Source organism: Ovis canadensis, chromosome 7, assembly GCF_042477335.2.
Source record: "Ovis canadensis isolate MfBH-ARS-UI-01 breed Bighorn chromosome 7, ARS-UI_OviCan_v2, whole genome shotgun sequence".
Taxonomy (NCBI): domain Eukaryota; kingdom Metazoa; phylum Chordata; class Mammalia; order Artiodactyla; family Bovidae; genus Ovis; species Ovis canadensis.
This window is the reverse complement of record NC_091251.1, coordinates 64135216-64160731: the sequence shown is the minus strand read 5'-3', so window position 1 is coordinate 64160731 and position 25516 is coordinate 64135216. Positions and strand designations below refer to the sequence as shown.

The window sequence follows — 25516 nt, the reverse complement described above, 5'->3', positions numbered from 1 at the left end:
GAAACTTGGCATGTCATTAATAATAGATGAGCAAAAGAAATGAGTAAATTTCTTAGTGAACAGAATACACTATTCTCTCTTGAAATCTTTAAAATGCATTTGATGTTTAAAAATAAAAATTATAACACTAGTGGAGTTTTTAATGAATGTAGATGAAGTATATAGAACAATTACAACACAACACAAGGAGGATAATGGGAAATATGGTGGTAAGTTTTCTGCATTTCACCTTGAGATAAACCATTTATCCTAAGTAAAAGGCAAAAAGTTATGCAAATTATGTAGCTACTCTGAAAGATTTTTAGCTTTTTATAAAGTTGAACATACACTTACAATGTGACCCAGCAATCTTTCTCCTAGGTATTTACCTGAGAGAAATGAAAAATTATAGTCACACAAAAATATGTATGTGAACGCTTATACCAACTCTACTTATAATCACCAAACAAGAGATAACTCATACGTTCTTCAATAGGTTAATGGATATTCAGCCATAAAAAAGAACAAACTGCTAATATATGGAACAGCTTGTATGAATTGCATATGCATTGCATTGAGTGAAAAAAGTCAGTCTCAAAAGGTTATGTAAGGTGTATTCTATTTTGTCTCAAAAAGATAAAACTGTAGTAACAGAGACCATGTCAGTGGTTATAATATAGCAAAAAACTGAAGAACTGGAAAAAGCAACATGTGGGTCAGAGTGAGATTTTAATTAACATTACCCAATATGCAATAAAACAAGTAGACAAAATCAGTTTGGATGTAAAAGATTTGAATCATAAAAATTAGGAAAATTGACCTAGTGTACACATATAAAACACTGTATCCAACAACTGCAGAACACATATACCTTTCAAGTACATAAGCATTAACCAAAACTAACATTTACTCAACCATGAAGACAATCACAACACATTTCAAAGGTTAAAATTATGTAGATTATATTCTCTGATATACCACTACAATAAAGACACTACTACTGAACACCTACTAATGTGGATAAAATTAGAGACTGACTATAACAACTGTTGGTGATAATTTGGGAGAACCAGAACTCTCATATAACGCTGATGAAAATATAAAACAATGTAGCCCCTTTGGAAAAAGAGTTCAGCAATTTCCTAAAGAATTAAACACACAATTTACCATGTGACCTCATCATCCCACTCCTAGGTATTTATCAAAAATAAATTAAAACATATGTCTATAAAAGGACTTAGATTACAAAGCTCAGAGCAGCTTACTAGAGCTAAAAATTGAAAGCAACCTTTACTGGATTCCTTCACTGTATAATGGATTATTATAAATTTACTGGCTTAAAATAAGTATTTTATTTAAATTGATTTTTGATAGGCATTTCACTAACACAGTTCAAAATGCCAAAGGTATGTAAAGGTATAAAGTTAAAACTTTTCATCACAACTCAGACTCCCAGGCATCTACTTCCCCACTTTACTGCAATTCTTGATTAAAGAGCTTTGAAAGAACTATTTTGTGCATATAAGATCAAATCTATATGTGTATGTATTTGCATGTATACACATGTGGGCATTTGTATGTTTGTATGAGCGTATAGAATGGAATGATACAGACCAGGTTACCATAATTGGTTACTTTGTGTCTGTTGGGTAAGAGGTAAAAAACTGAGAAAGAAAATGTTACTTTTTCTTTATTAATATATATATCATTTAATTTGTTGATCTAATTCTAGTCAGAAGCTCAGGCTTTTGAGAAACAGACTACCTGTATGATTAGCTTTGGCAAATTTCTTATTCTTTCTATGCCTCAATTTCCTCATTTACAAATGGCACTAAATAGTTTCTATCTCATAAGATTTGGGGGACAATTATAGCAAATAATTAGCCTAATGTCTTGCATACAGTAAATGGTTAGTCAATGTTAGTTATATAAAATAAGCACCTTGAACTAATTTTAAGAAAACAAAAATGATTCAATAGGATCTACGCATCCAAAGAAAGAAGCTAGAAAGAGGAAAACAAACTTAGAGAAATGTGAAAGGGACATTTTAGGTCAAGAGTATTATAAATTCACACTTTAAACTCCTCTCCTGCTGTCTATATATGTGAATTATAGATTCACTTAACAGTAAGAAAAAGACTGACTCATGTTCAAATACAAAATAAACATTTCTTTGGGTTATAAAGAGAAGGCAACAAGTACAAAGATGTAGCTAAATCTACAGTCCTGGAGATTCCTAGATCCAGGAAGCAGCCAGAAGCCACTGGGAGTGTTTATTCCTTCAATGTGAGAAAAATCACTCCAAATGTGGCATGGAACCATGGTATAGTTGGGCTCTGTGAAAATATCTGCTGATCACTATCTGACATTACTTCTTTTATAAACCTGTGTAACTTTATTATTGATATGATAAGCAGAGAAAACTGCATAGAGATCTTAGCAAAGCTGCATGCTGCCTTTGATACAGGGTAAACTGCAGGACCAAACCATTTTGGAGCAAACCACATTGGCCATGGAGGTCTAGCTGGACTTGTGCCCTGGATGAGTAGAGGAAGGCAACAACAAAACTGCCAAATAGGTGAGCACAAAAGAGGAGAAGAGGAAAAAACTCCCACTGAATATTAACCTGCAGGTTCCAACCATCTGATGAAATTAAGATTAAGAAAAAGTATTTGGAAAGAATAGCACCCTTTGGTAAATAATCATACACTGGGAAATACCAATAAATGTGTTTAGTAGTTACTTGAATAATGTTACATTTGGATCTCCTCTTAAGAATAGTAACACCACACAAAATAACAAGTCAAAATTGGTAATTTATGGAACTATTTTGCTTCCCCAACATGTTATTTTTGGAATAACATTGATGAGATTTGTATAAAGTATAAAAACCTAGGCATATAAACCAACTGATTTTTATTTTACTTGAAAGGATGAATTACCATTAGCAGCAGACAGGGGTATGAATGCACATTTATACCATGGCAAAAGCTATAGTAAGTACGACTGAGTGATCAGATTGTCACTACTTCTCTTCCATGGCTCTTTTTCTTGCTCCTGGAAATGCTGACTTTATTCTTGGACTCCACCTGTCAGCATTCCCTCATCTTACTTTTGAGCTTGACGTCAGAAGATTCCTGCAAACCAGTAATGGCTCTAAATTCACTCAGTTCAGTTCAGTCACTCAGTCATGTCTGACTCTTTGCAACCCAATGAACCGCAGCACACCAGGCCTCCCTCTCCATCACCAACACCCGGAGTCTACCCAAACCCATGTCAACTGAGTTGGTGATGCCATCCAATCATCTCATCCTCTGTCGTCCCCTTTTCCTCCTGCCCTCAGTCTTTCCCAGCATCAGGGTCTTTTCAAATGAGTCAGCTCTTTGCATCAGGTGGCCAAAGTACTGGAGTTTCAGCTTCAACATCAGTCCTTCTCATGAACATCTAGGACCGATCTCCTTTAGGATGGACAGGTTGGATCTCCTTGTAGTCCAAAGGACTCTCAAGAGTCTTCTCCAACACCATGGTTCAAAAGCATCAATTCTTCGGTGCTCAGCTTTCTTTATAGTCCAGCTCTCACATCCATACATGACTATTGGAAAAACCACAGCCTTGACTAGATGGACATTTGCTGACAAAGTAATGTCTCTGCTTTTTAATATGCTACCTAGGTTGGTGATAACTTTTCTTCCAAGGAGTAAGCATCTTTTAATTTCATGGCTGCAGTCACCATCTGCAGTGATTTTGGAGCCTCCCAAAATAAAGTCTGACACTGTTTCCACTGTTTCCCCATCTATTTCCCATGAAGTGATGGGACTGGATGCCCATCACTTAGTTTTCAGAATGTTGAGCTTTAAGCCAACTTTTTCACTCTCCTTTCACTTTCACCAAGAGGCTCTCTAGTTCTTCAGTTTCTGTCATAAGGGTGGTGCCATCTGCATATCTGAGGTTATTGATATTTCTCCTGGCAATCTTGATTCCGCCTTGTGCTTCCTCCAGCCCAGCATTTCTCATGATGTACTCTAATTTCATTACTAAGCTTTAATTCTCATAGGAGGGTTACAATATTTTTTTCTTGTTTCATCAATTTATTGATGGGTTTTTCTTGAAATTCAGAAAAAATATGATTCCCAAGAAATGCTGTGAAGGAATTTCCACATAGAAACACTTTGGGGCCTCTCCTTAACCTACTGGAGTGAGTTGCCATTTCATTCTCTATGGAAGCCCCAAACAACTGGTATGATGACCAGATTGTTAATTTAAGTTTTCTTGCTTAGGCCTTCCTTCTCCCTTTACTGGTTGGAGGTGAGAAGCTTGGCCTGTTCCAATCCTTCAAGTATCTAAATTTATGGACTTTTTCTATACTCTTTTGTTCCCACTTTCAATCCTACCATTTCTTGTCTGAGTTCTCTTCTTTCTCAATTACATTGTTAAATGAAACCAATATAGTAACCAAACATGCTATTAACACTCTGTTATGCAAACTCCTCCAAAAAAGATACAACTTCATCAAGTATACTATTCGTCTTTGAAGTATTACAGATTTACCAAATCTTTCACTATTACTGAATGTGGATCACCTCAGGTAGTCTTGCCATCTGTCATCTAAGCCAATGCAATGCACTGGTGTAATGTAGTTTAGTGGTGTTTCTCCTAATGGCCACAATGTACTTTCAGGATGAATTCCTGTATCAGTAGGGAGAGACTTAATTATGCTGCAAAACAAAAGTTCTCTAACTGCAATAGCTTAAAACAAAAATGCCTATTTCTTCTTCATGCTGTATGTCCATTTAAATAAACGGGGAGGCTCTTTTCATAGTCTTTCAGGAACCAAGCCTGATATAGCAATCATATCACAATAGTAAAAAATTTACCATGTTTGAAGGAAAAAAGGATTCTAAAGAGTCTCAAATTAACAACCAAATGCTCGAACCCAGAAGTCACTTTCACTCACAGCTCACTGGCCAGGAACTAGTCAAATGGCCACACATTAGAAATATTTGGTGAGTAGCAGGAATAAAAGTCCACAGGAGGCTAAAAATAAGCTGAATAGTCAAAGAAAAAATCTAAATGAATAAACTCTTACAAATAATGTGCTGGACCAAGAAGCTTTCCATAAGCATTATGGTAAGATAATTAAAATAAGTATGGGGCTCTTATTTTTCAATTTAAAACTAAATACTCTTGAATCTAATAAATTATACACTTAGAATTTTAGTAAAGGTAAATAAAATATGGACCAAAATTTAGGAAATAAGAATGTCACTGCAGTGTCTATAATAATGAAAACGAATGGTTATAAAATTATGACATAGCCACACACAGGCATAGGGCAGAGGTTGGCAAACTTTTTCTTTAAGTGTCAGATTGTAAATCCTTGAGTTTTTTGGATCACATGGTTTCTGACAGTACAACTGTGCTGCTTTAGTGCAAAAGCTACAACAGATAATATATAAACAAATGACATAACTGTTTTCTAATTGAATTTTGTTTGTAAAAATAGGTGGCCAACTGTGGGTCATAGTTTGCTAGCCTCTAATATACAGCAATTAAAATCAAGATTTTAAGGCAATGACTAAATGCTTAAAATGTTTTGAAAGTTAAAAACTACAGTTTATAGTTACACCAAATTCTCCACAAAGGGCAGGTTTTACTTTAATGTTTAGGAGGGAAAAGTCTTTTAAAAAGAGGTTGGTTGCATAGCTAGATCACTTCTGTGATCAGCAGTTACTCAGGCCATTAACATCTGCAGCTACAGCTTCATTTATATCTTGATCCAAAAATCTTCATAATGACGACTCACTGTGTCATCAAAGAAGACTAAATTATGCATCGTATATTCTTTTAAATAACAAGTGATTTTATAATACCTTTTACAAGCAATTAAAAGTTATCCTTAGCTAACTGTAAAAGTAATTCACCCAGGATACCTCATCCCTCGATGATATTACAGATGCTACTTCAGATGTGCTGAATTTCTTAAAGATGATCCAAGTGAAGTACCTTTGAATTTACAGATTTTGAGTTGAAAATTAAACATTACCATGACTTAAAAAAAATCAATTTCACTTCATTTTTGTGTACATGGATTAGCAGATATGCCTCATTATTAAGCATTATTTTTAAGACAGTCATTTCTCTTTTAATGCTTAGACACAATAAATTGTTTCATTTCCTAGCTGAAAAAACAAGTCTTAGTGTTATAGTAATCTAGTAAAAATAAAACACTTGCAATTCTTTTCAGTGCCTAGAGTTAGTCATTCAGTCATGTCCAACTCTTTGCGACTTCATTGACTGTGGTCCACCAGGCACCTCTGTCCATGGGATTCTCCAGGCAAGAATACTGGAGTGGGTTACCATTCCCTTCTCCAGGGCATCTTCCTGACCCAGGGATTGAACCCAGGTTTCCCGCATTGCAGGCAGATTCTTTACCATCTGAGCCACCAAGGAAGCCCTTTTAGTGCCTGCTGCTGCTGCTGCTGCTGAGTTGCTTCAGTCGTGTCCAACTCTGTGCGACCCCAGAGACAGCAGCCCACCAGGCTCCCCTGTCCCTGGGATTCTCCAGGCAAGAACACTGGAGTGGGTTGCCATTTCCTTCTCCATATACATACAAAAGTCCTATTTCACTGAAGCCACGGCAAGTGAGTGATCCTGGAGTAAAAAGTTTGATGAAACAAAAATGATCGTGTCAACCATGAAGCAACAATATGACCTTACAGAAGGCTTTAAAAGTGCAATGATGTCAAAACATTTATAATTATTAAATAAAGTATATCTTTAAATCATATGCTGTCTTTCCTGTCAATAGAATAGTCACTAACCCTTCCTCTTAAGGTAAAATTCCTCAATCCCTATTAATAAAACAGATCAGTAGGTCTTCTTCTTTGGGTTAAGGGGGCCTCCATTCCATATACATATAATCACTGTAGGAATAATAAGACTGTAATTAGTACCATCAATGGGAGGGTTATTTGCAAACACATCTATTTTTAAAAGGAGCATTCAATATAAAAGCTGGGAACTATAGATGTGGTGTGTTCAAATCTTGGCTTGTAACCTTAGGCAAATAATTGCCCAGATATTTGGTTTCCTCATCTTTTTACTTATAGCTAAAACAGTATGATTTGTATTTTGTCAACTCCTTTTAAAAATGTTGAGAAGAGTTCTTTAAAGATTTATAGGGTGAAAAATTTTACGATTTCCTCCCTAAAACATTAGAGAGATGCAAAGGGGAAGAAATAACAAAAATATGGCATTCAGATTTTCAATGAAAATTAACTGTTACATCTGCAAAATGAATGCTTCTTAACATTACTGAACTGCACATGGAATCAATCATAATCCTATTGTTAGGTAACAGGGGACTGTAAAATAGTAAGACACTTTGGTAGTTAGTTCTTAGGTAAAGGGTCACTAGAGTACATTTCTGGCTTTCATAGTCAATCATGAAAGTCTAAGTGCTTGTTGTGTATTGGTTTGTTATTATTTAAATCCAGTTGTTTATGACTTAAGTGAAGTTGTTTTGATCTAAGGGTGAATTTGTTTACACTAAGGAAGGTATGCCGGGATGATGTCATTGACATGAGCTGTTGTAGGTAAGTATTCAGTAGCTCACTCACTAGGAGTGCCTCTGGGGGTACTAATCAATACAAACATATGGAAGAGCAACTATCAAGCGATGGACATTTAAACTTCAACCATCAAGAATCTGTGAGGACTTACAGAGTGTTTAGCCTGTGCATGGCTACTCTTTGCTGAAAACAGCTCTCTGAAGATCTTGAGACACTTGTTCCTGCTGTGGTCAGGCCACTCTTGGTCCTCAGCAGTGTTAAACTGTGCAGCAGTCTCAGGAAGAGAAGGGACATCTGTTCCTGCCTTGACAAGGCTCCTCCTGGTAGGCAGTGGTACAAGTCATGCAATGGCCCCTGCAGTTATAACATCTGAGGCAGCAAAGCTTGCCTACCAACACGGGTGCTGTCATCCCCGAACTATGTGCCCCAGGAGCAAGGGACCTAAGCTGTCAGCTGATATGCAGCTTTTAGTTGGAAGGACTGACTCTTCAGACAACCAATTCAGAGACAGGTATACCTCAACTAGATTTGGACCTTACTTCTTTCATCTCTTCTTTGCCTGGAACAATAGTGTAATCAACCATTGTTGGTTTGAAGCATGTTATTTCTTTATTAGCTTATTAACAGACATTATTCTATATGGTATTGGCTTGTGAAATATTATTATTATAAACTATAATTCTCACAGTGAACTAGTGTTAAATAAATTACTGGCAAAGAAAATTTCAGTCCCTGAGCACCATTTTCCCAGACAAAATAGCACTCTAAAGCATGTAAATGCAAACTACAGTCCACTGGTCAACCCCAACCAACATTCTGTTTTTGTAAACAAAGTTTTGCTGGAACACAAACTGGCCATCATTTACATACTGTCTACAGGTACTCTTAAGCTACAAGGAAGAGTTGGATAATTGTGATGACATGGTCAACAATTACTCACTATCTGACTCTACACAGAAGTCTCCTGACCACTGTGCTAAAGCACTGCTTCTCAAAGGTTTGGTTTGCATATCTGAATTGTTTGTTCCCAATGAGAAATGAGGAGATTATGTGAAAACATAAACCAGTTATGTTACCAAGTACAATATTTATTTCAACTACTTTTTTTTTTTTCATTGCTAGATTTTCTCAGTGAAGGATTTATAGTCTGGTACAGGTTCTTTTTCTCATAGTGGATAGGTATGAACAATTCATTGATCAGGTACTTTAAATACCACTACTATAAGCAGAAGTGGTATCTAATCAGGAGGAGGAACTACTCAGAGTTCACAAAGAATTGCTGTATCATTTAGAGACCTACTTTGGCACAGTGCTCCAGGTTTTTGCAGCATTAGGCGACAGGCTTGGCAATTATTTGAATCAGATTCAGAAAATGGTCCTTACATAGACTTTCTCATCTTCTTGCTCTTCTAAGGATTATGTTACTCCAAAAATCTTCTCTGCTATAGATTTATGTTTCAACAAGGTGAAGGATGACAGTTAATAAGTCTTTCTTTCCCCACCTTTTCTTATGAGCAGGAAATATAAAAATATTTACCCCCATCCCACAAATATTCAAGAAAATAAGTCAATAATTTATTTTGCCCATTTAGCCTCTTTAATTTACTGAGGAGATAGAAAACTGTATTAAATTATAATTCTCTTGAAGTAGAAGAATTTGTAAAGTAAATCTATTTTCTCTAAATATTAGCAGTTTCCCCTCTGTACTTTAAGTGTCAATTTAAAATAAATCATGCATCAATTAAAGAATACAGAATGGAATCTACCGGTAGCTTTAACATGAAATTTCCTTGAACAATGTACAATTTCTAGAGGCGCCAAAGGTAATCTGACTCAAACAGCTTTCTGAAAAATAAAATTATTCAGGGACAGATTTTTATTGCAAATATTTACTCAAAAAACTACTATATACAGCAGAATTTTAATACCCATTTAAAACATTTAACAGTGAAACAAAGTGTAAGAATTCAAAGCACATTTTAAGAAGTAAAAATGTAGCATTTTAAATAAAATTTATTAGTACTTCAAAGCAAACTACTCTTATTCATATTATTCATTTCTGTATCTATTATTTTCTATATGATTAAAAAAACTGAAAAAAAATCAATTTAGCAGCCATCTTAAGGATAAATTAGGCTAAATATCCCAAACCAATTTTTTACATCCTGCTTTAGGTCCCATTTGAAGTTTCTATTTTACAGTTACAGAAAAAGTCACTTAAACATGGCTGAATTCATGCCAGTTTACTGCTTTACAAATATCTACATTAATCTGTACTTTGGTTTGGTTTCCAGACCATGTTTATGGTTCTATTTCTAAAGATCATTAAAACAATATAAGCATAATAGCTGTAGGATTTTCAACAATGGATTTCTACTTTATACAACTAATTCATCAAGGGATTTCTCCACAGCATACACACTGACAAAAAGCACAAATATAAATTTTTATTTTAATAATTTCACTTTCACTGAAAGTTTAATTAAGGTAAGCTTACAGCCTGGCAGGCTAACACTTGTATGGAGGTACACAGATTCAAATATTCTGTTCACATGCTTCTGGCAGTCTGGAATGTTATATTATATTCAAAATTAAGTTTATGTTCATCCAAATTCTCATTAGATCAACTAATTTAGCATTCTAAACATGCTCCATTTACCAGAATCATATTCAAAATGAAGCTCTCATTAACAACGCCAATCAGCTATTATTTTAAATCAATTATTCCCAAAAGGCATGTGGTTTCCAAATCTCTTCCTTTAAGTTAATTGAAAAGGATGTACAGGTAATAAGGACTTTTAGCTTAGGACTGATGGAAATTTCAAAAGCTTCATTAACATAACTAATATTCTAATAATCAATTCATATTGATCACCAAGTTCCATGTCTTTGAAAACTACGAAATGAGACTTTTTCATTGCAAACTTAACTTTCATTAAATCTTACTCATGTTTTAAAAACTTCTTGGAAATTCATACCTAGTCATGCTATTAATGATGGATTGATTTAATAACCTAGGCTCAACATACAGGTAAAATATATGAATGACCTCCCTTATATTTTTCTATGTCTGCACTCTGCAACAACAGCACTGAGCTCACCTGATAGCACTGTTCCAAATGGTCTTACTGTTGGTACACTAAAACTTAGAATGCCTAGTTAATTTCAACTTCTTTCTTTTTCATCTACCAGGTCTCCTGTTGTCTCTGTTGTGCTAAGGCTATTTTCTCCAAGAATGTTATCTGTTTGATCAGACACTACAGCATCAGTCTTGGCTGAAGGATCACCACTACCCTTCTGAAGAATCTCTGTGGCTTCAAACTCAAGCACTTCTGATGGAGTCAAAGGTTCCAAATGAATACTGCCTTGCTCACTAACATCAGAACTAACAGATTCATGTTCATCTCTTTTTCTCAAAAACTGATCAATACTAACATCACCAGATGTTAACCTCAAATCTTTGATATTCTTGGAAGAAAATCTAGCTTCACCAGCATTGCGATCCTCAATCTGATCACATGCAATGAGGTTTTCTGAACTTTGGCACATCTTCAACTCTGTTTCCTGACATATGTTCTCTACTTTTTTTTCCTTTTCCACTTTATCTGCATCAATAGCTGAATCATAACCGAAGATATTCTTTGAGCCAGTTTCCTGATCTTGAAGACAGTTATCATTTTCTTTATCTGAAACGGATACGTCTTCTTCACTTTTTGTTGTTGATGAGCCTTCAAATAAATGCACATCACATCCATTTTTTATTTCCTCTGAAGAAGCTTCATCTTGTTTACTGAAAAAATAAAGCTACTTATTATCTATTTATTTATAATACAATGTATTTGAATACTTATTTTCAAAGTAAAGACATTTTCTGAAAAATAAAAAAAGGCGCACTTGCCCACCAAAAAAAGAAAAAAATTCAAAGTCCCCAGTCCTTGCCATGATGTTACAATTTAGGAAGAGGCCATTTTCTTAGGCAGCAGAGTGAACTCCACAGTCACATATTCAAAGGAGTCCTGGGGAGTTAATTCACTAGTTTTGGTCCTAGTTATCATTACTTTACCTGTTCATACTCACTTGATTTTAGTTAAAATATGAGTGTGCTTATTAACTCATAAGAGTACTTTAAATAAGGAATGATTGTATGTGGGAAAAATCCTATTTTCTTTTTCTTTAGATTTACATGTCCTCTTACGGTTAGCATGTTTTTCCTAAGCAAAATCAAGTAAGCATTCACAAAGATTTTACTAATTTTGCAACAGCCTAACTTAGAAAAACATGAACACATGTGTAAGAAATATATAAGTATAAAACATGAATACCTATAGGTTTATGTGTATACATGTCTGTGTATGTATACAGACATACATAAGTAAGTAAGATGTGTTACGCTGATGTGTTAACAGAAACTATTCAGTGAATATAATTTCCTATGCTATATAGTAGAACTCTGTTGTTTACCTATTTTATATATAATAACATATATATGTTAATCCCAAACTCCTAATTTATCCTTCCTCCACCCTCTTTCCCCTTTGGTAACCACAGTTTGTTTTCAATGTCTGCAAGCCTAGAAACAGATTTCCAAGATGGTCTCAGGTCCCTTATATAGATGTAACAATGCTTATTTTACCAAAAAGAAATTTAATGATTATATTTATCTTATTTCTTACATTAATCCACCTGGAATTTAGACTTTTTTGTAATGAAGTACCCATCTATCAAAGCAATGTTATCACAAAGTCATTTATTATTTACTAAATTATATTTGTAAGGCTGTTTCTCTGCTATTTATTTTGTTCTGATGTGTCTTTAGACTATTACAAGCCAATACCATCCAGTTTTAACAACTATAAATTAACATTGCACTTCATTATCCAATAGGTCAAATCACCTATATTCTACTACTCTTCTCCCTAAATTAGTAGTTTGAAGAAGTAAAAGATATTTGTACATGGATGCTCATTAAAACAATGTTTAAAATAGTGAATACAGAAACAACGTAATATCTAACACAGCTATGATTTTTTTAAATTATGGTATTAATAAATAGAAAAATATGAATCCTACTTGAAACACACTAATTTCCAAATCAAATCCAATTTGGATTTTCAACTAAGTGCTCATTAACCATAATTTGGAAAAAATGACCTATCATGTAAGTTATTAATAAATTATTTTGTATCTCAGTAAATTTTTTCTTTAAAATCTTCTAAATTGTACATTTCTCATTGTTATTTTTGTGAATTAACTATTTTATGCATTAGATTTTGTAATGACATGTTATGGGTATATAACAATGGTTCTGCTGCCTTAATTAATACTTTGATTAATTTCTCATACTTTGCTCATTTTCTTGGGTCTTACAGGTCAATTACATCATCTCAAAAAGTTATAATAGTTCCCTCATTTAAATTTGTAAAATTCTTATTTTTGTTCAGATCTTACTGAACTAATTATAATTTACAGAAAATGTTAAATAACATAGATGTATCTAGTCTTTTTCCCAAGTCCTTAGTTGAATTCTGTTAACTTTTTTCATCCAGAATTCCAGGAAAAATGCTAGATAAAGAAAGGGCTAGATAATTGTCCTGGTCAAGTCTAAGAAACATCTTCAAAAGGTCTTACTCCATAATTTTCTTTATAGAGGCAATAGATTAATTAATCTCATCAAGTTAACAAGCAGACTATGGTAAAACACACAGCATAAAGACAGAAATGGGGAAAGTACTTAATTAAAAGACAAAATCATCTTTAACTGGAATAAAGTTCTAATTAGAATATTGGATTCTCTTTTGCTAAAAAATAGTGAAATCTCGTGTTCTAAGTGTTCTATTCAAGAATTAAATTAAAAAAAAAAACAACACTGAATTTTGAAACTTTTATGTTGAGATCCTACCACAAAAGTAACTTATAGCTTTTAAAAAATACTTTAAAAATAAGATTTTAAAACTATTTGCAATAATTGTCACCATCTTATAACCTGCAGCATCTTGTAACTATTTTCATTTAACAGAGGCAATTGCAATCCATTACCATTTTATTTACTTGTACTCTAAGAAAAATAACAACTTATAAAATATATTCTACATATTTAAAAGGCTTCAAAACTAAGGATCTGTAGTATATTTCTATTAAAATTTCAAACTTTGATTTTAATTGAAAGTCATTACTAAAAGGAACACCATATATAAAATTTAAATAGCCCTTTCCCAAATAACTGAAATAATATACAGCTCAAATATCATTTTATATACACAAATTTCAAGAGATTCAGCTTTTCCTTATATTTACCTTTCAGAATTTGATGTTTCTGTTTCTCCTTCAGCCAAATTAGATCTTGTAATTTCCTGAAATGATTAATAACATTTTTCTTTTATATTCAAAACAAAGTTTATATTTAAATTATAAGTTTATATTCAAAACTAAGTACTACTTTTATTATATTAAACTTTCTAGATAAAAAGAACTTAAGTGTGCTGCTTAGTATTCCAAAGAAAGAGAGAAAACAATTTCTTAAAGTATGTTTTAGAATAACTCTTAAAACTAAAAACAGGATTTCAAAAATCGTTTTTTAAAAAACTCATAAGAATTTCAATGTACCAAGTTTTTGAATCAAAGATATGAAACAGTTACCCAGTTATAACAATACCTGCTTTCCTTAGATTCTTCTAAGTATGAACCATAATTGCATTACTTGATTAGAAAATTAGTAAAGCACACCTTGAATTTGAATAAGTCTCATTCGCAGTATTTTACACACACATACTAAAAACAGGTACTTAGGTAAAACATTTATGAAACTATGATTTTATATTTGGAGCCATGGTAACCCTTCCATTGTCAAACCAAGTAATATTAAATAATATACAAATGAAATATTTTGATTATTTCAAATGTTTTTTGGGGAGGAAAGAATACAATAAAATCTCAGTAAGAAAGAGGCAAGCTTAACAGTTTATAACAACTACAAATTATTGAGACTTTATGATGCATGAAGTAGTATATTAAGAACTTTACATTCACTGTCTCATTTAATCTTCATTATTAGATATTATAAACTCCATTTCTACAAATGAGAATAAAGACTGTGTGGGTTAAGCATCAATAGAGAACCCAAGGCAAAACCACAGTTAAGTGGTGAAACGTCAAATCTAGGTCCAACTTTTGGTCACTAAGAGTGATTGATTCAAGTCTGTGAAAGTGATCATGGAATATTAATCACATACATGTATTTCCCCGCTCTCCAAAAACACTACTAAAAAGAGGGCAAGGAAATAAAACAATTTCCACTCATAAAGACCAAGAAAGCATCAAAGCATACTAACTGTCAAAGAGATTTCAACAAATTTGTAGATGGAAAGTAGCTGGAGGAATGGAAATTAACTTCACAGTGTGGAGGAAGTGATAACTAAACATTCAAACAGGGGAGTGCAAGGAAAAGAGAATAAATTTTCCCAGAGAAGTTAAGAGATATGGTATTTGGAGAAATTCAGTATAATAGTTAATACATGAAAGGTAAAGATAAAGAATGAATACTGCTGAGAAATCTAAATACTCTTTCCCCAACTCACACAACAGGTACCTATTCTTTCCTCTACTGCTTAAGCCAAAGGCCAAGTCTCTGAGCTGGAGACTGTCTAGGGACTTGTTAACACCAGGAATGGCAAACGGCAGGTATGAGGTACCGAAAGAAAACAGAAAAATTTAGTAAAGGTCCATAAACTGAATAAAGTGATCCTCATTTATCTCTCTGCCTGGCTCCCAGAATGCTAGCAGCCAGAGGAACCACTCATCACTCCACCAACCCCAGTTGGAATCTAGGAGATTCCTCTTTGAAGAAAATTATCAGCCTCAAAGACTTTGAGAGCATCCTCCCCACCAAATAATAAGTCACCTCAGCATCTGATTTTCCTATGCTGAAGTCTAAAAAACTGCCAAGCAGACTGAGCATGTCATACAGCACAGTAATCCATGAAGCAACCTTCACAACATAATCCACGTCAGCAGTTCTCCAAGTTGGTTCACAGACATATGGGGCCTCCAAGACACTTTTAGGAGGCATGTGAGGTTAAAATTCTTGGTACTAAGCAGTAATGAGTAAAAAAGCTGACATTTTAACATAAATCAAGGCACTGACATTGAACCAGTCACTGTATTCTCCACTGGCATATACCAGCAGTAAAATTAATTTTACTAAATGTCAACCCTTGAGTACATGTCTTTTGAATAGTCTGTGTAATGAAATACCAAGCATGCATAAAGTACTGCTGCTGCACACTAAAAACACTTGGGTCTGTGATTTAGTTGCAAGATGAACTTGGCCAAATTTTTTTTCATGGAACATCATTTTTATTTTTAAAGAATGACTGTCAAACTATGAATATTTAGACCCGAGTGACTGTCAAACTATGAATATTTAGACCCGAGTATTCAGAAGGCATTTTCTTCAGAACTGACAAAATGAGTATGTCACATTAAAGTAAACAATCAAACAGTGTTTGTTTCCAGGAATAAAATTCAAGAAAAGTTTAAATCTTAGGATAACTTGCATCTACTTTTCATGAGATAAATGCTAATACTAATGAATGTGATTACCTGATTTGTAATATGAAACATGGCAAAACTTGGAAGATCTACGTGACTTGTGAACCAATATATTCTAAATGACTAATGAACAATGTTACAAAATCACATACGGATAAAAGATCCAAACAAAGTGCAAGCCTGACTAGTAGATTTTAATAAACTACAGAGTACAAAATGTTCAGTGATGTATCAGATTCCACACTGCAACAAAGCTTTAAGAAAATTTCCACATGTCTAATTTTGATGTCATAAAAAGAATATCACAATTATCTGAGAAGATTATTAAAGTACTGACTGAAGCTGGGTATTCTTCATATATTTCAATCAAAATATACCACAACAGACTGAATGCAGAAACACAAGAATCTAGTTTCCTTCTGCTTAACTAGACATTAAACAGACAAGCTAAAGTGTAGAACAATTTATTCTAAATAAATTTCCTTTTGTTTGCAAATAGTTATTTTTCAGGAAAATATTTATATATTTTAAGTAACAATATTTTAAAAATTTCATATTTTTATTTTCTAGTACCATAAACCAATAAATTTTAGGAGTACTAACGGGAATAAATAAATAAAATAGGAATGTACCCTGTGGCATGCTACAATGTACAACCTGTCCCTGTACAAACATAGGGTTTTTGATAATCTTTTTTACGCTTTAATTTTTAACATGAATGAACATTCAAGGTGTAGACATCCTTTACATTACACAGATTAAAATAAACGAGAATAAAGAAAGAGGCTAGGAGATATCAGAGACTTTGCTGCAAACAAAATAAATATATATGCTATATATATTCAATATTCCTGGATGTATGATATATTATTATATCCATTAAACAATAACAAAAAAACTGAAAACTGAAGAACAAATAAAAAACTAAAGAGCAATTCAAAATAAATATATGGCAACTGAAATAAGTAATTAAGTTTAGAAAATCTTTTTTGAAAGACCAAATGAAAAGACAAAAAGATGGAAGGCAAGAAAGAAAATGCCATACAGAGAAGTTGATGCAGGAAATAGCTGTCATCAATAGGAGTTTCCAAAAAAAAAAGAGAGAGAGAGAACAGAGAAGAAAATAAAAGTGAAAATTTACCAGAGAAATAAAACAAGAAAATTTCCCCCAAACGTAAATATCTAAGATTACAAAGCTTATCAAATTTCTACCATAATGAAAGAAAAAAGGATGATGGGTGAACATATGAAATTTTCAAAACACTTGAGATAAACATTAAAGTTGCCAAAGAACAAAATAATATAAACACCAAGTGGACCAAAAATGGCATCAGACATAATGAAAACAATACTTTCAAAAATGCATAGGAAAAATGTTTTCTATGAATTCAGCCAAACCATTAATACCATTATAATAAATACAGTTATAAATTTACACGAAGTGAAAAAAGATGCAACCTTTCTGTGGAAATTGTTAAAGGACATATTTCATCACGATAAGGAGTAAAACAATAACAGAAGGACTCACAGTTCAGGAAACAGGACATCCAACACAACAAAGTGGCAAAGTAAAATTTTGATCAACAAACTACGCATCAAGCTTAGAGAGTAACTAGTTTAAACTAAAGCCAACAAAAGAGATCTCCAGATTCAACAATTTTTTTGGATGTGTGTGAACATTCTGAAAAAATACTTCCAGATACTGAACAAACTGCAGCATTTAAAAAACAGCATTAGGTGCACAGAAGAGTAAACAAATCAGTAAAAATATAATTTTACCCCAGAAAAAACAAAATAAAGTATAGGAAAGAAAATTATCGTACACTTCCTAGCTCAGTATAGTGGTACCAAAAATTGTGATGTTGGGATTCCCTGGCGGCTCTGTGGTAAAGAATTAGCCTGCCAATGCAGGAGAACCCAGTTTGATTCCTGGGTCGGGAAGATCCACTAGAGAAGGGATAGGCTACCCACCCCAGGATTCTTGGGCTTCCCTTGTAGCTCAGCTGGTAAAGAATCAGCCTGCAATGCAGGAGACCTGGATTTGATCTATGGGTTGGGAAGATCCCCTGGAGAAAGGAAAGGCTAGCCACTCCAGTATTCTGGCCTGGAGAATCCCATGGACTGTATAGGTCATGGATTTGCAAAGAGTCAGACACGACTGAGCAACTTTCACTCACTCAAGTGCACAAGGTCTCCAATCTCTTCACATCATCATCATCATTTGTCTTCTGGTTCTGGAGACTTTGTGGGGTTTTTATGTTTCTTTTTCTAAAAAGTAACCAGTCTAATGGGTGTGAAATGGTACCTCACTGTAGTTTTGATTTGTATTTATCTAATAATTAGTGGCATTGCACATCTTTTTATATGCAACCTTTTATTGGCCATTGATAAATGTTCTTTGAAAAAAACATCTGTTCAAGTCCTTTATGCATATTTTAATTGGGTGGTTTTTGTAGTTATTGTATTTATGAATTATCTATATATTCTGGATATTAATCTCTTATCAGATATATGATTTGCAAATATTTCCTCGGATTCTATGGGTTGCCTTTTTATTCTCCAGATAGAATATTTGATGCACAAATTTTTAAAAATATAAATTTAATTGGAGGCTAATTACTTTACAATATTGTATTGGTTTTGCCATACATCAACATGAATCTGCCAGGAGTATACACGTGTTCCCCATCCTGAACCCCACTCCCACCTCCCTCCCCATCCCATCCCTCTGGGTCATCCCAGTGCACCAGACCCAAGCATCCTGTATCATGCATCAAACCTGGACTGGCGATTTGTTTCACATATGATATTATACGTTTCAATGCCATTCTCCCAAATCATCCCACTCTCGCCCTCTGCCACAGAGTCCAAAAGACTGTTCTATACATCTGTGTCTCTCTCGCTGTCTCACATACAGGGTTATTGTTACCATCTTTCTAAATTACATATATATGTGTTAGTATACTGTATTGGTGTTCTTTCTGGCTTACTTCTCTGTATAATAGGCTCCAGTTTCATCCACCTCATTAGAACTGATTCAAATGTATTCTTTTTAATGGCTGAGTAATACTCCATTGTGTATATGTACCACAGCTTTCTTAGCCATTCATCTGCTGATGGACATCTAGGTTGCTTCCATGTCCTGGCTATTATAAACAGTGCTGTGATGAACACTGGGGTACACATGTCTCTTTCAATTCTGGTTTTCTCAGTGTGTATGCCCAGCAGTGGGATTGCTGGGTCATATGGCAGTTCTAGTTCCAGTTTTTAAAGGAATTTCCACACTGTTCTCCACAGTGGCTGTACTAGTTTGCATTCCCACCAACAGTGTAAGAGGGTTCCCTTTTCTCCACACCCTCTCCAGCATTTATTGCTTGCAGACTTTTGGATCACAGCCATTTTGACTGGTGTGAAATGGTACCTCATTGTGGTTTTGATTTGATGCAAAAATTTTTAATTTGTACAATTTTTTTCTTTCATTACCTGTGCCTTGGTGCAATAACCAAAAACTCACTGCCAATTTCAGCATCATGAAGCTTTTGTCCTTTGTTTTATTCTAAGAGTTTTATCATTTCAGGTATTACACTTAATCCCCTCATCAATTTTGAGTTAATGTTTGTATATAGTGTTTGTGTATAGTGCTGGGTAAAAGTCCAACTTAATTCTTTGCATGTGAATATCCAGTTTTGCCAGCATCATTTATTAAACAGACTGTCCTTTCATCATTGGTCTTAGCATTCTTATAAAATCATTTGACCCTATATATAAAGGTTTATCTCAAGGCTCTTTATTCTATTCCACTGGTCTATGGGTCTGTCTTAATGCCACACTGTTTTGTTTATAGTAGCTTCATTGTAAATTTCAAAATCAGGATGTTTGACTGCTGCTTTTTTCTTTTTCAAAGTTGTTTTGACTATTTGAAGTTCCTTGAGTTTCCATATACATTTTAGGATGAGTTTTTCTACTCCTGCAAAAAAAAAAATCTTCGGGATTTCTGTAAGGATTCCAATGAATCTGTAGATTGCTTTGAATAGTACTGGTGTTTTAACAATATTGTTTTTCAATTCACGAACATGGATTGTCTTTCCATTTATAGCTTCTCTAATTTCTTTCAGCAAGGTTTTATAGTTTCTTTGTAGAAGTCTTTTACCTCTTTGGTAAGTTAATTCCTAAGTACTTTATTTTTTTATGCTATTGCAAATTGTTTTGTAATTTCCTTTTTAGATCGTTCATTTCTTGTGTATAGAAATACAATCAATTTTTGTGTGTTGACTCTGTATCCTACTATTTGGCTGAATTAACTTTAATTCTAATATAGTTTTTGTGTGGAATCCTTAGCGTTTTCTATATCTAAAATGATACCATCTGCCAACATAGATAATTTTACTTCTTTTCCAGTTTGGATGCTTTTTCTTTTTCTTGACTAACTAATCTTTCCAGTACTATGTTGGAAAGAAGTAGTGAAAGTGGCTATCTTGCCTTCTTCTAATTAAATCTTTTAAGTCTACTCAGCCGTTAAAAAGAATTCATTTGAATCAGTTCTGATGAGATGGATGAAACTGGAGCCGATTATACAAAGTGAAGTAAGCCAGAAAGAAAAACACCAATACAGTATACTAACACATATATATGGAATTTAGAAAGATGGCAATGACGACCCTGTATGCAAGACAGCAAAAAAGACACAGATGTGTATAACGGACTTTGGGACTCAGAGGCAGAGGGAGAGGGTGGGATGATTTGGGAGAATGGCATTCTAACATGTATACTATCATGTAAGAATTGAATTGCCAGTCTACGTCTGACGCAGGATACAGCATGCTTGGGGCTGGCGCATGGGGATGACCCAGAGAGATGTTATGGGGAGGGAGGTGGGAGGAGGGTTCATGTTTGGGAACGCATGTAAGAATTAAAGATTTTTAAATTAAAAAAAATAAAAAATAAAATAAATAAAATAAAATAAAATAAATAAATCTTTTAAGTCTTTTACAATTGAGTATGATGTTTGCTGTGGGGATTTTCTTATATGGCTTTATTATGTTGTGGTAGTTTCCTTTAATTCCTAGGTTGCTGAGCATTTTTATTATTCAAGTGTGTTGAATTTTGTCAAACACAATTTCTGCATCAATTGAGGTAATAATGTGGCTTTTATTGCTTTCTTTCATTGATTTGGCTTATTACATTGATCATATTCATATATTGAACCACTCCTGCATTTCAGGAATGAATCCCATTTGTTCATGGTATATAATCCTTTTAATATGTGGTTGAATTTTGTTTACTAGAACTTTGTTGAGGATATTTGCATCAATGTTCATAAGGAATTTGGTCTAGTTTTCTTTCTTGTAGTGTCTTTTTCTGGCTTTGGTATCAGGGTAATGCTGGCCTCGTAGAATGAGTTTAGAACTATTTCTTCCACTTCAATCCTTGGAAAAGTGTAAAAGAAGAGGTGTTAGTTCTTATTTAGATGTTTTTTAGAATTCACTAAAGAAGTTGTCAGGTCAAGAGGTTTTGTTAGATTTTTGATTACTGATTCACTCTAGTTATGTGCCTATTCAGGTTTTCTATTTCTTTATCATTAGTCCTGCTGTTTTGAGTTTCTAGCAACTTGTCCATTTCATGTAGGTTATCCAATTCACTGGCATACAGTTCACAGTACTCTATCATTTTTGTTTCTATAGAAACAGTTCTACTGTCCCAACTTTCATTTCTGATTTTAGTAAATCTTCTCTTTTTAATTATTTATGGCTAAAGGCTTCTCAATTCCATTGGTCTTTGCAATAAGCCAATTTTTCTCTATTGCTTTTCTATTCTCTATTTCATTTATTTCCACACTAATCTTATTTCTTTCCTTCTGCTAGCTCTGGGTTTAGTTTGCTTTTTTTTTTTAGTTCCTTAAGTTGTACAGTTAGGTTGTTGCTTTGAGATCTCTCATTTTTTAATGTAAGGATTTACAACCATATATTTCTCCTTCAGTATCACTTCCACTGAATTTTTAAAGTTTTGGTTATGTTGTGTTTTTGCTTGCATTCTTAGATCTAAGTATTTTCTAACTTCCATTGTGATTTCTTCTTTAAAAACCACTGGTTGTTTTAAAGTGTGTTAGTTTCTATGATCTGATGAATTTTTCATTTCCCCTTTTATTATTGATCCCTGATATTGTCCTGATGTGATCAGAGAAGATACTTTGTATGACATCTATATTTTAAAATTCACTGATGCTTACTTTGTGGCTTACTATATGGTCTATCCTGGAAAATGTCCCATGTGCACTTGACAAGAAAGTGTATTCTGTCATTGCTGGGTACAGTGTTCTGTGTATGTATGCAAAATCTAACAGGTTTATTAATAAACTTCCTAGTTCCCTACTTATGTCTGATTATTCTATCAATTATTGGAAGTAGGTTAGTGAAGTCTCCAACTATGACTGCAAAATAGTCTATTTCTCCCTTCAACTCTATGAATTTTTCCTTCATATAAATTGATGGTCCATTATTAGGTGTGTAAATATTCATAACTTATATTTTCTTGCAGCATTAAACTTTTTATTAATATATAATGTCTCTCCTTTTCTCTTATAAGCTTTTTTGACTGAAAGTCTATTTTAATAGTCTGCTATTAGTAAAGCCATCCATGCTCTTTTGGTTACTATTTGCATGGACTATTTTTCATCCTTTCACTTTTACCTTGTGTCTTTGAATTTCAAGTGAGTCCTTGTACACAGCATGTAGTTGGATCATGTGTTTTTATCCACTCTGCTAACCTCATCTTTTGATTGGGAAGTTTAATTCATTTACATTCAGATTAATTATTGATAAGGAGGGACTTATCTGTCATTGGGCTATTTGTTTTCTATATATCTTACAACTTGTTTGGCTCTCATTTCTTGCATTACGGACCAGTTTTCTGTTTAACTGATTTTCTGTAGTGAAATGTTTAAGTTCTTTTCTCATTTCCCCTTGTGTATGTTTTACAGCTGTTTTCATTGTTACTTCTGAGGATTATGTTTAACATCCTAAAGTTATAACTCTCCAATACAAATTTATACCCACTAACTTCAATAAGATATCAATATAAAAACTCTTGTTCCTTTATAGTTCCATGCCCATTCCTTTTGTCCATGTCACAAAATTACAACTTTATTCATTATATACCTAGATATAAACTAAATGCATTAGTACCCTAACTTATGTAGGAAACAAAATTTGGAGTTGCAGACCAGAGTTAGAGAAATATTTGGTCTTACACTAATTGTTTTTATTAAATTAATTCATCTCTTAACCCACGTAAGAAAACAAAAAGTATTAGGTACAACTACAAATCACTGTTACAAAGTACTAGTTTTAAAACTGCCCATGCACTTACCTTTATTGAGATACTTATTTTGCTACAGAGCTGAGTTTCATGTACTGCTCTTTTGTCTCACCATGGAGAATTCCCTGAGCACTTCTGGTAGGGCAGATCTAGTGGTCAAGAACTCTTAGTTTTATGTGACAATGTCTTAATTTCTAACTTCTGAGGGATAGTACTGTGGGATATAGAATTCTTGATAAGTTTTTTTCTTTGTAGTGGTTTGAATATCTCAACCTGCTGCCTGCTGACTTCCAACATTCCTGATTAGAAGTCTGTAGATAATATTATTAAGAATGCCTTGTATGTGATGATTCATTTCTCTTTCCTGCTTTCAAGATTCTTGCTTTACCTTTTGGAAGTTTAATTATAATATATCTCAGTGTGGGTCTCTTTGAATTCACCTTACTTGGAATTCTTTGTTTCCTGAATGGTTATATTCATGTATTTCATCAAATTTGGGAAGTCTGCAATCTCTTTTTCTTCGAATAGTCTCTCGGACCCTTTCTCTTTTCCTTCTGAGATTCTCATCATGTCCACACTGCTCTGCTCCATGGTGGCCTATACCTCCCTTAGGCTCTGTTCACTTTTCTCCAAGCTGTTTCCTTTCTGTTCCTCAAACTCAATAACTTTTACTGTCTTAACTTCAAAGTTTTTTGATTCTTCTCTTCTCAAATCTGCCTTTGAATACTCTAGTGAATTTTTCAACTTCAGTTATTGTACTTTTCATCTCCAGAATTTCCTTTTAGGTTTTCTATCCCTTTACTTATATTTCCATTTTGTTCATATACTATATTCTTGACTTTCATCACACCTTTCTTTTGTTCTCTGGGCATCTTTATGACAGTTGTTTTAAAGTCTTTGTCTAGTATATCTGCCACATGTCTTTTTCGAAGTTTCTGTTGAATTTTTTCTCTTGAATGGGCCATTCTTGCCTGTTTCTTTGTACGCCTTGTTTCTTGAACACTGGAGTGTTGAACTCTGAGTCTAATAATGTAGTAACTCTGAGAATCAGATTCTCCCCCTAGCCCAGCATTTTCTGGTTTTATTTTAAAAATTTTTATTGTTGTAGGCTATCTCTGTTTCCAAATCAGCCTGAGGTGTAAACTTGAGGTCTTCTCATGTCTTTCCTCAGTGTTTCCCTTGGGATATACAATCACTTTCTAATTTTACCCACATATACAGTTGATTTTGAATGTTCTAGTCACATTTATTGACTAGGACAATAATGTGTTAGGACAATCCCCAAACACATTATTGACCAGGGGATTTTTGCAGAAACTAATGCTGGTGGCTGGCAATTCGTTTTGAAAGTGAATGTTGAAACACTTTGGTCAATAAGGTTCAGGTAATAAAAGATATATTAATATGTCACTGTTCAATAAGTTGTTAATATCTGGCTCCTGAAAGGGGGAAAAGAGAAAAATGAAGGAAGAAAAAGGGCTTTGTGCACTTAAATCCCTTGGAAGTCACTTCAGCTGGAGGGGAAGGTGCTTGCAAGAAAGGGAGGAGGTGCAGAAATACTGAGCCCACTTCCTTGTCTTCAAAACTGTGTTAAGAAGCTGCAATCAATGATAACAGCACAGATTCCCAGTACCTGGAGGACAAGGTCTTTTTTGCCCACTCTAGCTCCCATAAGTTGTGTGCAAGCTGCTCTAGGAACATGGGCACAGTCGCCTGCCATATGGTTGCTACAGTGTTAAGTGCTTAAATTGATGGAAGTTAACTGAAATTCACTCTCCAAGTCTTCTGGAAGTTACAAGCCTTCAACAGACTTAAGAGTTTCAAAAAAGTTATATCAGATAGATTCAGCCTGTGCAATTGCTGTCTAGGTGGGAAGCCAGATCCCTAGTGCTTCCTACTGTGCCATCTTCTCAGAATCCTCCTCTCTGTATAGTTTAAAAGTTTTTCCCCACAGAACACTTACGTAGTTGAAAAGTGCTGAAAACTTGAAAAGTAAGTATATTAAACTCAAATAGTAGTTTAAGTTTAAACATTTTATTCCAACAAAAACCAGAATTTGTTACTATTTTACTTTACTGGTTTTAGTGGAAGCAAGCACATCAATA

The 25516-nt window shown here is 33.9% G+C and overlaps 1 protein-coding gene across 10 annotated transcripts in view; it reads right to left on the bottom strand.

The window, feature by feature from the left end:
* Window positions 1-9408: 9408 nt before the first annotated feature.
* Window positions 9409-25516, bottom strand: part of ZNF280D (zinc finger protein 280D) — a 127826-nt gene continuing 111718 nt past the window's right edge. For all 10 annotated transcript variants that reach the window (XM_069596422.1, XM_069596419.1, XM_069596421.1 and 7 more), the window contains 2 exons: window positions 13845-13900; window positions 9409-11340 (listed from right to left, as the gene is read on the bottom strand). In XM_069596422.1, the coding sequence (XP_069452523.1) occupies window positions 10716-11340; window positions 13845-13900 (681 nt within the window). In that variant the 3' untranslated portion in view covers window positions 9409-10715. The remainder of the gene's footprint in view (window positions 11341-13844; window positions 13901-25516) is intronic.